The 13,663-nt window shown below is 44.6% G+C and overlaps 1 protein-coding gene across 3 annotated transcripts in view; it reads left to right on the top strand.

Moving 5' to 3' along the window:
- The first annotated feature begins 606 nt into the window (after positions 1-606).
- The window catches only part of LOC137538768 (nuclear receptor coactivator 5-like), a 67,314-nt gene continuing 54,257 nt past the window's right edge, over positions 607-13,663 (top strand). For 2 of the 3 annotated variants that reach the window (XM_068261079.1, XM_068261078.1), the window contains exons 1-2: positions 607-720; positions 12,587-12,655. In XM_068261079.1, the coding sequence (XP_068117180.1) occupies positions 12,597-12,655 (59 nt within the window). In that variant the 5' untranslated portion in view covers positions 607-720; positions 12,587-12,596. The remainder of the gene's footprint in view (positions 721-12,586; positions 12,656-13,663) is intronic. The other variant, XM_068261080.1, reaches the window with a different exon arrangement.

The raw sequence follows: 13,663 nt of genomic DNA, 5'->3' as shown, positions 1-13,663 counted from the left end.
TGCAAATAGAAAACCGTTAAACACATTCTATTTTATCTAGCTATCAACAATAGTAGCGACTCTTCAGAAGCCAGGGTTCAGTTTGTGCAGCTGAATAGCAGGGTAGCTGAACAAATAAATGACGTTAGCGTCGTTTATTAAAAATGAATAATTAATATATACAGAAAATCATTAAAATCAACAATTATAGAGACAAATAATAGCACAGTATGAAATAAAAAAATGGAATAAAATACTTAGGTTCATGGAAATATGTCCTTTCTGGGAAAATCTGAGCACATGGAAAATGTCCTTCCTTTGTTAGAATTCTGTTTAAAAGTTGTTTTATGCTTTAATACACTGCACTCCCTCCTAGTGAGTGATAGCCCTGCAGTGACATTCTCACGTTTGCCAGGCTGCAGCATTTTCAGAAAATAATTTACATCGTTTCCTCTGTCTACTGTAATGCCTCTGCTACTCTCTTACACACTCCAATGAGTTGAGTTCTGGTTCACCATGAGCTAAGCTTGCTGGTTAGTCTGTAGTACTGTACTACTCTCTTTCAAAACTCTCGCCCATTCTAAAGTCACATGACTTAGCCATGTGACCTCGACGTCATTTCCATCTCCTGCAACTACCCCCTCCTTATCCCGACCATCTTCTCCTCTATACAACCGCAGTATTTTGCGACTTGCTTCGTGATCGGCGTTTGTGAGCAGAAGAGTGGAGCAGCTGTATCCGGTGAGCCTTGTAATAATACGAATAATACGTGTTGCCTTGTGCGTAGCGTGTTCCATGCTCAGCTTAGTAGTGTTGCTGAAATCCTTAGCTTTGTATTGTGTGTGGTTCTGCTGCACAAATAGCATGCAGCCAATGAAGGACCAGCGGCTTTACATCTACGATCCCGCTTAGCAATAGCATCTATCTACAAGTAATGCTCTGCTGCGTGTCCACAGCAGCATATTATAATGTTTAGTACTGAATCTACAGTTGGATTTTATTGATTTTATATTTAAAAATCTGAGGTGTGGATGTGTAGAGAAAGTGGGGAGCATACAATATGAAAGATAAGGTTGGTGGCAACTTTCTAGTTATTAGTATTTTTCCTTTCTATTATTAGTATCTTATTTTATTTTTTTTCTATGGGAAGGGGAATTCTTTGTATTCTTCTATGGAAAGAGACAGGATGATCGGGAGATGCCTAATGCTGGGCATACACGGCTCGTTTGTGCGCCGGTATCGAGCCGCAGGGATCAAGCGCGGGATCGACCCGGCACGCTGATCGGACACGTCGGAAATGATCGATCGAGCCATCAGCGGCTCAATTGATAAGAAGCAACTCACCGTGTGTGCCCAGCATTAAGGGCAACTGAAATGTGAAAGACATGGAGGCTGCTATCTTTATATCCTTTTAAACAGTGCACATTAAAGGAAATCTAAAGGCAAAAAAAAAATAAAATAGTTTAACGATAGTTTAACTTACCTGGGGCTTCGTGCAGCCCCTGAAGTCGTCCTGTGCCCGCACCCTCCTTCCGAGACCCTCTGGCCGGCAGTAGCAACCCCCACAAAGCTGGCCGGCCACGCATCTCCTTGCCGCATTCCCGTTGCTGGGAGCGGTCTGCGCAAGTGCAGTATGTGGAAATTGTTACTGCACATGTGCTGAACACCCCCGGCAACGGTAGTGCGATCAGGGTGCTCGGGGCTGTGCATGCGCAGTAGCCACTGACTGGCCTCGACCGGCCAGCTTTCAGGGGATTGCTGCAGAATCCTTACCTTACCTGGGGCTTCTACCGGCCCCCTGCAGCTATTAAGTTTCACGCCGTCACTGAAACCTCCGCCTTTCGCTGCTGCCGGTGACCTGCTAATTATTCGTCTAACTGGACAAATAGCACTGCGGCTGCACGGCCATGGCCATGCGCACGTCATCGGTAGCTTACTGTGCAGTACAAACTTTTCTTGTACTGCGCCTGTGCTGTAAGCTCCCGACGACGTGCACAGCCGTGCAGCCACAGTGCTATTCATTTAGTTAGATGAATAATTAGTAGGTCACCGGTGGCGACGAACGGCGGAGGCTTCAGTGATGGCATGGGACTTAATAGCTGCAGGGGGCCAGTAGAAGCCCCAGGTAAATGACACATTGTTGTTTTTTTTCAAAGCCCCCCTCCGCAGCGTTCTCCGCCGTCTCGCCCGCTCCCTCCCCCTGTGAGCTGCGCAGGACGGATTTCCGTCCTGCGCATTGAAAGATAGGCTTCAGCCTATCATATGCCTGCGATCCCCGGCCAATCAGAGGCCGGGGATCGCCGATCTGCCTAACGGCGCTGCTGCGCAGCAGCGCCGTATAATGTAAACAGCCTGTTTACATTTTGCCGGCGAGCCGCGATCGGCGGCTCTCCGGCTGTTCACAGAGACACCCTCCGTGAACTGACATGGAAAGGCCGCTCGATCGAGTGGCCGTTTCCATGGTAACCCGCAGACGACCAGTTTACGCCAATCGGCGTTAGCTGGTCGTCAAGAGGTTAATGTGTGTTTTTTTTTTTTCTTTTTAAAGATCTCTGTGTTTCCGCTTCCTCTTGTCTTGCTAATGATTTGCATAAATGTATATGTAAAACCGCATAGAAAACACATATTTACATATGCGAGAAACAAGAAAAAGGGGGAAAAGGTGGCTGTGTCACAATGAACTTTTGTCACCTGGCCCACTGAAAAAATGAATTGTGGGCGGAGCTAACCCTGAAAAAATTACACCAACGAAATTCAACATACATGGGTCACCAGCCTCCTTAATGTACAAAAGATCATACTTTAATGAGTTTGTAAAATTTGACACACAATTATCAATATAGCAAAATGCAAATGGGGCATCACAACACAAAATCTATAATTAAAACGTGCAAGAAGCGGATTCAGCCATACCTAGCAGCTATTGTACCAAACAGGATATACGCTATGTTGAGAGATCACCCATTCTCCTATCAACATGCGCTCCGCGCAACCATACAAGTGCCATGCAACCAATTTGTTGTGGACACGATGGCACATTTACATATGCGATCTGCAAACGCATTAAAATGCATGAAATGCGCATCTGTGGGTTAAAAAAACAACAACCCTGCAAACACACCAAAAATGCAGTAAAAATGTATTACAAAATCGCACACACATCTTCATAAAACTCACCTTTTTCACGCTATGCCTTATGTGAACCCAGCCTCAAAGGATGGGGTGGGCACAGGATGACTCCAGAGGGCTGCAAGAAGCTCCAGGTAAATTAGACCGGAAACTTTTTTTCACGTAATTTTAACTGGCAGCCCTGCTAATCCCCTGCCTCTAATAATTCATAGATCCTGAGCAAGCATGTAGATTAGATGTTTCTAACAAGATGAGCTGCATGCTTGTTACAGGTGTCATTCAGACACTACTGCAGCCTAATGCTGGGGATACACGGTACGTTTCGGTACCGTGTATCGACCAGCTGATCTGGCCAGCTGATAATATTCAGCTTGCCCGATCATGCCGCTCGACCCGCGCCCGCTCGATTCCCGCCGGCGGACAATGGCAGGGAATCGAGCGGTGATAAGGAAGCGCCGGCGGGGACAAGCGGCAAGCGATCTGTGCGGGGATGCGCCGTCGTCAATCCGCTGGCTCTATCCGGCGAATATAACGAGCCGTCTATGCACACCATAAGAGGTAAGCAGGACTGCCAGGCAACAGATAGTGTTTAAAAAGTAATACATATGGCAGCCTTATATCCCTTTCACTTCAGTTGTCCTGTTTAAAGAGAGCAAACTTTTGTTTTTGTCCTACAATAGAATAAGGGTATTTTCACACGTGTTGAGATATAACGGACACCGTTTTACATACCGTAATGTGGTGCGATTCAGGAATATGATCAGTTCACACTTCATCAGATGCATTGCCAGATTCTATAGTTACAACTCAGACTGTGCAGTAAGTTGCGAGAATCTCACATGTTGAAGCACATACTGTTATTCATTGAAGGTGCACATACGTCAATTGTTTCTTTGACTGTGTAATGCTGGGGATACACGGTACGTTTCTGTACCATATATCGACCAGCTGATCCGGCCAGCTGATAATATTCAGCTGGCCCGATCAAGCCGCTCGACCCCCGCCTGCTCGATCCCCACTGGCGGACAATGGCAGGGAATCGAGCGCTGATAAGGAAGCGCCAGCGGGGACGAGCTGTAATCGATGCACGCGCGGGGACGCGGCTGGGGTCGATCCAGCAGCTAATCGGCCGCCGGATTGACCCGTGCATTCCCAGCATTACATTGCATGCCACCGCAAATGTTGTTGTTTTGGGTTGCATTATATGCATATGATAATGCAACACAATGCAGTGCCCCATGTGAAACTAGCCTAAAGGTACACCAGGCAATTTTGTGGGATGATCGATTTGAGTAAAATCAGTAACGTAAATGTTTGCCCGATCGATATTGATGTTTTGATTTTTGGCCAAAATTGGTCGAAAGGATTGATCAGACATGCTGGAATATCTCTTGTAAGTGCTCGGCAGTAACTGTGCTCACTATCATGACGACCAATGGACCCCCAACCGGTGTCAAACCCCCGTGTAAAATTCCCGTCTGTGCAGTGCTTTAATATCTCGCTTGTCCACTGGCACAATTCCTGGCCTGCTCCATGTCACCACCGTGTCCGCCTTTAAACACAAGCACCTGTATGCGCAAACACAGTGGTAATGGCAGAGGAGGCCTTCGGACATGTGAAATTTTTACGAAGCACAGGCATCAGGGGAACATTTTTATACTGTGAGAAGAAATGGCAACACTAGGCATATTTCTGATCATTTCCAGCTGAAATCTATGTGAAATCGGTCTGCGGTGTATGGGCAGGCAACAGATCTCTCGATCTTATCTGTCCATACTTCAACTCATGTATGGACACCTTAACAGTAGCACTTGGTCATTAGGGATCCAATACAGTAAAACAATGTCATGGAACGCTCATACTAGATATTCACCCAAGCACATCATCTTGGATGATAAATGTGTGCGCTGATTTGTACACACATTTGTTATGGAAAAAAAAGTGGAAAGATAGTAAATCTATAAAACGCCATTTAGTTCTGTTGTGTATTTTGGTACTCCTAAGGGCCCTTTTACACTTAGGCTGCTTACACACTAAGACGTTACAGGCGCACGTTAGTGCAGCCTGTAACGCTCCCCAACGCACAGCAATGTAACACAAGTGGGCTGTTCACACAGCCCACGTTGCGTTACATGTAACTCTGCATGTTCTTAAGGAAGTGCAGCATGCTACGGCGTTAGAGCGGCTTAAGCCGCGTTAGACTGTCTGCACATGCGCAGTCATGTTGGGGAGGAGCGGAGAGTGGCCAGGCACATGGCTAATTAATATTCACTGCACGTTGTGACGTGCAGTGTTTACTTCCAGGAGCGGCCGTTCTCTGCGGTGATTGGCCGGCGGGACCACGTGATGCCGCATGCGCACAAGAGTACGCATCACAGCATCACGGACGCCAGAGTGAGCTGCACAATGCGGCTCACTCTGACGTCCACAACGAAGAGCACCAGGTGTCGCGTTAGGTGCACGTTATGCGACCTTAGCGTGGCACCTAACGCAACGTCTTAGTGTGCAAGTAGCCTTAATCAGTTGCTCTCAGTTAAAACGGAAAGAAAACTGATTTTCGAAGTAATGCCTATGTTTTCCTATGGCACCTTTCACACTTAAAGTGAACCTTAAGTGAACAAAATAAATTGAGTTTTACTTACCTGGGGCTTACCTCCGCCCCCTGCAGCTGATCTGTGCCCACGACTAATCGCTCTGAAGCTCCGAGTCCCGCCGGCGGCCACTTCCGGTTTCGCCGTCAGGACCCGTCAGGCTGGGAAGGCGGCCGTTTCTACACGTTCCCAGCCAAAATAGCACCCCTATGCGGCCAATACTTCGAAGTATTGTGCATAAGTTAAGAGCGCACGCTACGCTGACAGAACCGCACTTAGCATGCGCTCACTTGTTAACTCGCGCTGCTTGAGCGCATTATCATTAGTAAATCAACCCCTATGTCCGTTGAATTGGGCAAGCTTTATAATGCATTCAGAATGCAGCTCACAACCTTTACATTAAAACATTTACGATCTGTAATGTGCACATTTTGTCATCCAGAAACGCACTGTAGAAAGTGCATTTGAATAACGTGGTCTGTGGTATCACAGGGTTGTGAACAGGGCTGTGGAGTCGGTACAAAAACCTTCCAAGTACGACTCCGGGTACCCAAAATGGCTTCGACTCCGACTCCTTAGTCCAATACTTACCAGGACTGTGGATTTTGTACAAAAATCATCCCACTCCGACACCTCAGTTTATTAACCACTTGCCGACCGCACGCTTATACCGTGCGTCGGCAAAGTGGCAGCTGCAGGACCAGCGACGCAGTATTGCGTCGCCAGCTGCAGCCTAATTAATCAGGAAGCAGCCGCTCGCGCGAGCGGCTGCTTCCTGTCAATTCACGGCGGGGGGCTCCGTGAATAGCCTGCGGGCCGCCGATGGCGGCTCGCAGGCTAAATGTAAACACAAGCGGAAATAATCCGCTTTGTTTACATTTGTACGGCGCTGCTGCGCAGCAGCGCCGTAAGGCAGATCGGCGATCCCCGGCCAATCAGCGGCCGGGGATCGCCGCCATGTGACAGGGGACGTCCTGTCACTGGCTGCACAGGACGGATAGCGTCCTGTGCAGCCCAGATCTCCCGGGGGTGGCAGGTAGGAGAGGGAGGGGGAGGATTTCGCCGCGGAGGGGGGCTTTGAGGTGCCCCACCCCGCAAAATGCCAGCCAGGAGGAGCGATCAGACCCCCCCTGCACATCATCCCCCTAGTGGGGAAAAAAGGGGGGCGATCTGATCGCTCTGAGTGCCCTTTGATCTGTGCTGGGGGCTGCAGAGCCCACCCAGCACAGATCACCTAAAACAGCGCTGGTCCTTAAGGGGGGGTAAAGGGTGGGTCCTCAAGTGGTTAAATCACTGACTCAAACTCCGACTCCGGGTACCCAAAATTACTCAGACTCCACAGCCCTGGTTGTGAACATGTCCCTTTAATGTGGGAAATGAGTTGATATGTGGCAACGTAGCTTAAAGCAGCAGGGATAGCCAAGAAAAAAACCCCACATATATAAGTAGGCAAATATTTGTTCTACTTACATACATGTATTGTACAAACCATGTTTTTGATTTCAGTGAATTTTATATAGTAAATAAAGACAACTGTTCCAGGCATTTTCCATCTTTATTGCCTTTGAAGCCAATCCTGATGCAATTTGCTCCCTTACTCTGCACTGTCATATCTAGCTTGCTTTGTAAACACGTGAGCACAGCATAGTTTGTATTTCAGCAGCTTCTGCAGAAGGGTGAGGTGTATTTCCCTTCTTAGCCTCCAGTCACACTGAACTGTTCTCAGCCAATCCCTGTGGAGGAGGGTCAACGATCGTTTCATCCCGCTTTTTCCAGAAAATATGGGGTGAAACGATCGTTGACCCTCCTGCGCACCTTCCTTATGCTGCTACATGTGCTAAGTATACAATTTTAACTGATGTTTTGCCTTTATGAAGACTTGGTTTATGAAAGTTTAGAAGTGTGCTTTTGATACCACAGCGGATTGCTCCTGGATACTCTTCCTTCTTGAAGGAAGTGAACTCTTTGTTCTGGAAAATAATAAATACAGTGTATTTATTCTTAAAAACACTCACACAATTGCTGCACAAAGCGATTTTGGGAGCGTTTTGCGTTTTTCCTATACCTTCCATTGAGGCGGAATCTCCTCAAATGGCCCATGTACCGCTTATCTGAGCAGATCGGAAATGAACCGCTCAGATGTAAACTTTGTCATAGAGAATCACTGCACAAACGCCCCTAGTGTGAACGAGCCCTAAATCCTTTTTATTCCTAGAAGATATTGATGCTGCAAAGTGAACGCCTGCTCATAATTTCGATTTCTGGCCAAAACTATCAAAACAATTAATCCAGCGTGCTGGAAAGATATTGCTTGAAAGGGCTTGGTCGGTTGTTCGGCAGTAGCAGTGTTTGGTTTCCCGATGGACCCCTGGCTAGTGTACCTGGTAATTTTTATTTAACAGAGAATTTGTATTGAATTTAAAGCTTAAAGGGCTAAGCAACAAAACAAGAAAAACATTCTGAGTGCATTCAAACAAGGTACAAACAAGGTTATAGAAGCATATACATATACATGTACATAGGACACAGACATATTATTACAATGATCAAAATCTTTATTCCATTTCAGCACAATTATCAGAATTATAATAAAACACACAGTATATTACATGTGACTGAAAAGACATTGAACATCAGAGGCCCTGTTAAAATGTAATAAGGTCTGTTACTTGAGAAATATACATATATCATCATAATAATTTTCCCATGAATATCTTGTACTGATACGGTAATATCTAAATGTGGAATCGCAGTATCAAGTGCATCCACCCAGCATCCCCAAATCTTATCAAAAATTGTAAATTGACCCCGTGCCTGATACGTCAGCTTGTACAGCGGAATATTGGAATTCACCAAAGTTTTCCAATCGGTTAAACTTGGAAGAGTCTGCAATTTCCATTTTGTAGAAGACTTTTCCTACCATAGAAGTAAATGATCCTAATTTCTTTTTGTATTTGTTACACATAACTTCCATCAAAATACCCAGTAAGCATTGATAAGCCAAGAGGGCAACTGGTAGATTTAATGCAGATTACCTGGTAAATCTTTAGGAAACTAGTATTGTGGTTCCTTTGAAAGCTTATTTGTACTCTTTCCTCTGTATTCCTTAGAACTGGTTTCTCAGCATAGATTGGAGCAGTCCAGTCACCTGAAATATCTTTTCCCCCTGGACTTATGCCCTATTTTTGCAGTCATTTCCCCAGGATACCCATCGTCAGCCTCTTCTCCTCACCCCAAGGTTGGTTTTCTGGAGAACACAACAAAGGCATGCTGATTTCTTTTCAGGGAAGTACCGGTATATAGTGTGCTACACAATTTCCCCTGCTAATAGCAAGCATCTTCTGTTTCCATGGAGACTGGATTTGCTGAATGTCTCCATGGAAATCTTGCATTTACGTAGCGGTACCTTTCCTAAGACTGGGAGTGATCATGGGGTATGTGAAGTCCATGATGTGCTCTGTAGAATACTGATTTAATTGCAAGCAGAAGGGTGATGTATTTTACAGGGACAAAAATGTGCCCAATGGGGAGCATAGAGAAAGATGTGGACAGACTGCTCACCAGAAGCTTGGCTGAAAACAATCTGGCCTGATTAAATTTTGTATTTATTTATATATTTTAGTTTATATTTTTATATAATGCCAACAGCTTACAAAACAAGTACTGTACAAAACAAAAAGTGGCAGGCTTAGATACATGAGACATTCAAAACTTTGTATTTAAAAAAAAAAAAAAAAAAAAATCTTTTGTTATGGTAACAAAGGATATTTCAGATAGTCAGCCAAAATATATTATCCGTAGATACATTAAGGGCTGGTTTCTACTATGCCAAGGTGCGTCTTGCGGAACTTACACCTCCATTTACAGTGCGGAACACTGCAGCATGCCGTCCGAATCGCATCGGTATACGATTCGAATTCTCACATGTGAGGAAATGTTGCATATTCAGACATTGTAGAAATAGGCCCTATGCAAAGAAAACGTGCAGAAAGTAGTAGTTTTTGTCTCAAAATAAGGTTTGACTGTCTCTGCATAGGTCCTGTTCTTCCAGCTGTCTCTTTAATAGTTGACTGTGATGAATTTCAGACTGCTGCTGTTTTTGCTAATCCTGGTTCTCGCTGCAAAATGCTAAGCACAAAGGAAAGATACAAGCTTTTTTCCCCTTTGCGTCTGATGTGGGGTGGTCCAAGGAAACTGTGGACTGGAAAGACATAAGGAGAAAACACCAGGAGCCAATAGTGCAAAATGTCTATACACAAAAATATGTGCAAAAAAATACTTACAAATTTCGGGTTGCGAGAAATGCAACCACCAATATAGCTTATGGAGGAAAACCTGCCATCGCTTGGGTCTGCAAAGTTCCACAGAAGTCGCACTCCTGATAGATTGGGTAGTTTTTTTGGGCTACTCAGGCAGAGGTGTGATAAGTATAGACGTAAAATGGTGAAGGCACCCAAAAAGTATATAACAAAACAATATATAAAAGGAGCAGAATGTAAGTGAAATGAAACCCAGCATTTCTTCTTTGCTCCAATAGATTTACAGCATATTATATACAAGAACAGCATTCAAAGGGTTACACGCAGGACTTAGAAGCTTCCCTGCCAGCAAAGATGGACATTTTCGAATTGCAGATAATGTTATCTCGTGTTTAATTGTATCAAGTGAGGAATGTAAATAAACACTTCTCTTAAGCCCCATCTACACTATACGATTCTTTGTGCGATCCGATTACGATTCTATTTACGACCTGATTAAATCTGACATGTCAGATCGGGATTCGATTCAATTTGATTTGCCATTGTTTTGCAATGGCAAATCAAATTGAATCCAATCCCGATCGGACATGTCGAATTTAATCGGATCGTAAACAGAATAGTAATAGAATCGCACAAAGAATCGTATCGTGTAGATGGGGCTTAATGGCCCGTTTCCACTAGAGCGGAAACCGGGCAGAATTCGGAGAGTTTTGCCGCAGGCAAATCACGCGGGGAAACTCTCCCATAGAAAACTTTGGCGCCGCCGGCCGAATCGCTTACCATAGCTATTCGGCCGACACTGCCCACAGTTTTCGCGTGGGAGGCTACGAATCCCATAGCCGTGCATGGCACGGCTCATGGGATTCGTCAGCTTTCCCGCAGAGTAGGAAGTGCCACCGTGCGTCTTGTGGAAACGGGCCCAGACACTGCCTGGTCTCCTGAACTAAGTCAGACCATTTAGAAAGCATTTCTGCTTGTTAGAACATGAATAAAGCAAGCAGTTATAGATAACATGCAAAGTCAGAATTCAAAGCAAAAAAGTGTACTTTGGGAACGTATAATTTCTAAATCCATACTAATACTTATGCACAAAAGCAAATATGATAACCGTATGGCATATGAAAAGTAGGAATACATGTTTTTATTGAATATTATGTCGGGTTTATACCGCTTTAAAGCAGTAGGATCAGCCATACTATGCCAGGGAAAAAAAACACATATATATAAGTAGATAAATACTTGATCTACTTACATAACACATCTATTGTACTGTCCACGTTTTGATTTCAGTGAATGTTATATAGTAAATGATGAGAATTCTGTTCCTGGTGGGGGCCATGTCTTTTGCCCACATTAAAGGCTAACTCGTGATGTCATTTCTGCCCTTTACTTTTTTTTTCTTCTCTCCTCCAATCGCTGAGTCGCCTCAGACTTGCTTGTAAACACAAGTGAGTAGGGGATCAGGTTTCAGATAAGCAACAGACAGGGAAATAAAGGGAAGAGGAGGAATATATTATAGATAAAAAGAACCCCTAGCATGCAATTCTTTGGCACGACTACTAAAGGGCCAGTGCTCCTTAAGTATGTGATAGCTCCAAATCATAACAGCAGAAAACGTTTTGAAAGTTTTGAATGCAGGATTAGCATCTTTATCACTTTATACACTCAGACCAGTTGCTGTTTAAATTTGATTTTTATGGTGACGATACCGCTTTAAGGCGCTCAAGTCTACTATATTTTGGCTAAGATGCACTTTTTGATGGTTTTTAATAAACGGGAGTTACCTGAGAACCTTTTGTACAATAAACTCTTGAAAATCTCAGTTGATTTTCTTTTATTGCTCCATGTGCTAATTTACCACAGGACAGGGGACAGGTAAGCTTACCATACCTCTCCTCCTTCTTCTTTTTTTTGTTTTTGTTTTTTTTTTGTATATTGTTTAAATTGTATTATACCTTTTGGGTGCCTCCACCATTTTACTTCTGTTCTGTCAAAAAATAGAGCATGCAGTGCATTTGTGTTTTGGAAAGTGTCACGTTGCACTAGTGGGAGTTGAGTACTATGATTTACATTATAAAATGAGTGTCCTTGCGATCAGCAAAATGCATATGTACGTAAATGCTCTTGTAGTGGGTTCTAGGCCTCACAACACATCAGAATGCCTCTTAATGATTTCTGTTCAGCAGAGATCTGAACAGGCATGTCTGTACAGAGATAGCTGGCAAACTTGTCACTTGAAGCAATCATGCTGGACCTAAAGGATCTGTCCTGGAGGATCAGGCTTTACCTTTCTGATTATGAGCTTGACATTCTTTTAAATCAGAGGTCCCCAAACGTTTTGGGTCGAGGGCCGGGTCAACATACTTCAGACTGCTGGGGGGCCTGATGATACATAAAATAATGTAGAAGTCTTTGTGCACCAGACAGTGAAGCATACCCAGGTGACATCCTGCAGTCCAATTGGACAACCGTGTCACCTGATTTGGAATTTGATTGGAAACCAGCGAACTGCTTTCTGGCTTCATTGTATATGCAGACCATCAATAAAAAAGCCTCAGGGGGCCACATTCGGCCCGCAGGCCTTAGTTTCAGGACCACTGTTCTAAATAATATCCTTTTTATTTTCAGGTGCTTTACTATGTCATCTTGGGTGAAAGTGACCCGGGTCCAGCCACAGAAACCCGCTGTTCACCGGAAGTAAGTCTCTTTCTTCCCTTTTAAAGGGAGTTTTTGTTGTATACGAATGTTGACATATGCTTCCTGTTGATTTCTTATTGTTACAGTATTCAGCATTAAAAGACTGTTAAGCTTCTTTTTCACATGGGAGGCTGTAGGTGAATTTACCACCTGTCAGCTGCACCACCCTTGCACTGGAAGTGAATATGCAGACGTCTCATGGAATCAAATCTGAGCGCAGTTGTGGCAGTGTTCAGATTTGACCTGTCACTGCTTTTTTTTCTGCCAGGTAACATTAATTTGTGCCAGCCACTAACACTGGTGGTGTTACAAACGGTACCATTCAGCTGCTTTTAAATTGCACCTGAAAGGCACTTGTGGCATGAGACTGTACTGCCTGGCAAATGCGCAGTTAAGCCTCCTCTGTGAAAGAAGCCTTGATAAACTTGTCTAGGCAAACATTTTATTAATCGAATTGCTCCCTGCCATTAGACTTGTGATATGCAGTAGTGCTTATTAAACATTTGTGAAACCTTGAAGGAAATCTTGAGTTTAATATTGATTTAGTTATACTTACCTGGGGCTTCTTCCAGCCTCAGGAAGTACGTGGGTTTCCTCTCTGTTCTCTCCTTATCTACTACGCTCCTTATGCCCACTCCAGCCACCTTTACAAATGAGAGCTGAATGCCACATTCATGCCCTTGATCTGCCCAATTCCGCCCTCTTCCCTGAACACTGTAAGAGGGCATGCTCCTGATCCGCCTACTCCCGCCATCCAGAGACCAGAGTCCACAGGTTTGGTAAGAGCAGACTTTATCGCAGGCCCTGACATCCCAGGGGAAGTATGGGTGTGAGTTGGGTGGCTAGGAGCTCATGGGGAAACAGTATGAGGAGACAAGGTATGGAGTGCTGGTAGCTGGCGTGTGAAGATTTGTTCTACCCCTCCAGCATTAGATCAGATATGGATGGCTCTTTGTGGGTTTTTTTTGCATATGGCTGTTTGTATTAGGGATGCACACTATCTAAGGC

Source organism: Hyperolius riggenbachi, chromosome 11 (genome assembly GCF_040937935.1).
Source record: "Hyperolius riggenbachi isolate aHypRig1 chromosome 11, aHypRig1.pri, whole genome shotgun sequence".
Taxonomy (NCBI): domain Eukaryota; kingdom Metazoa; phylum Chordata; class Amphibia; order Anura; family Hyperoliidae; genus Hyperolius; species Hyperolius riggenbachi.
Note: the sequence above shows the minus strand (reverse complement) of the source record. Positions and strands in the feature narration are given on the sequence as shown.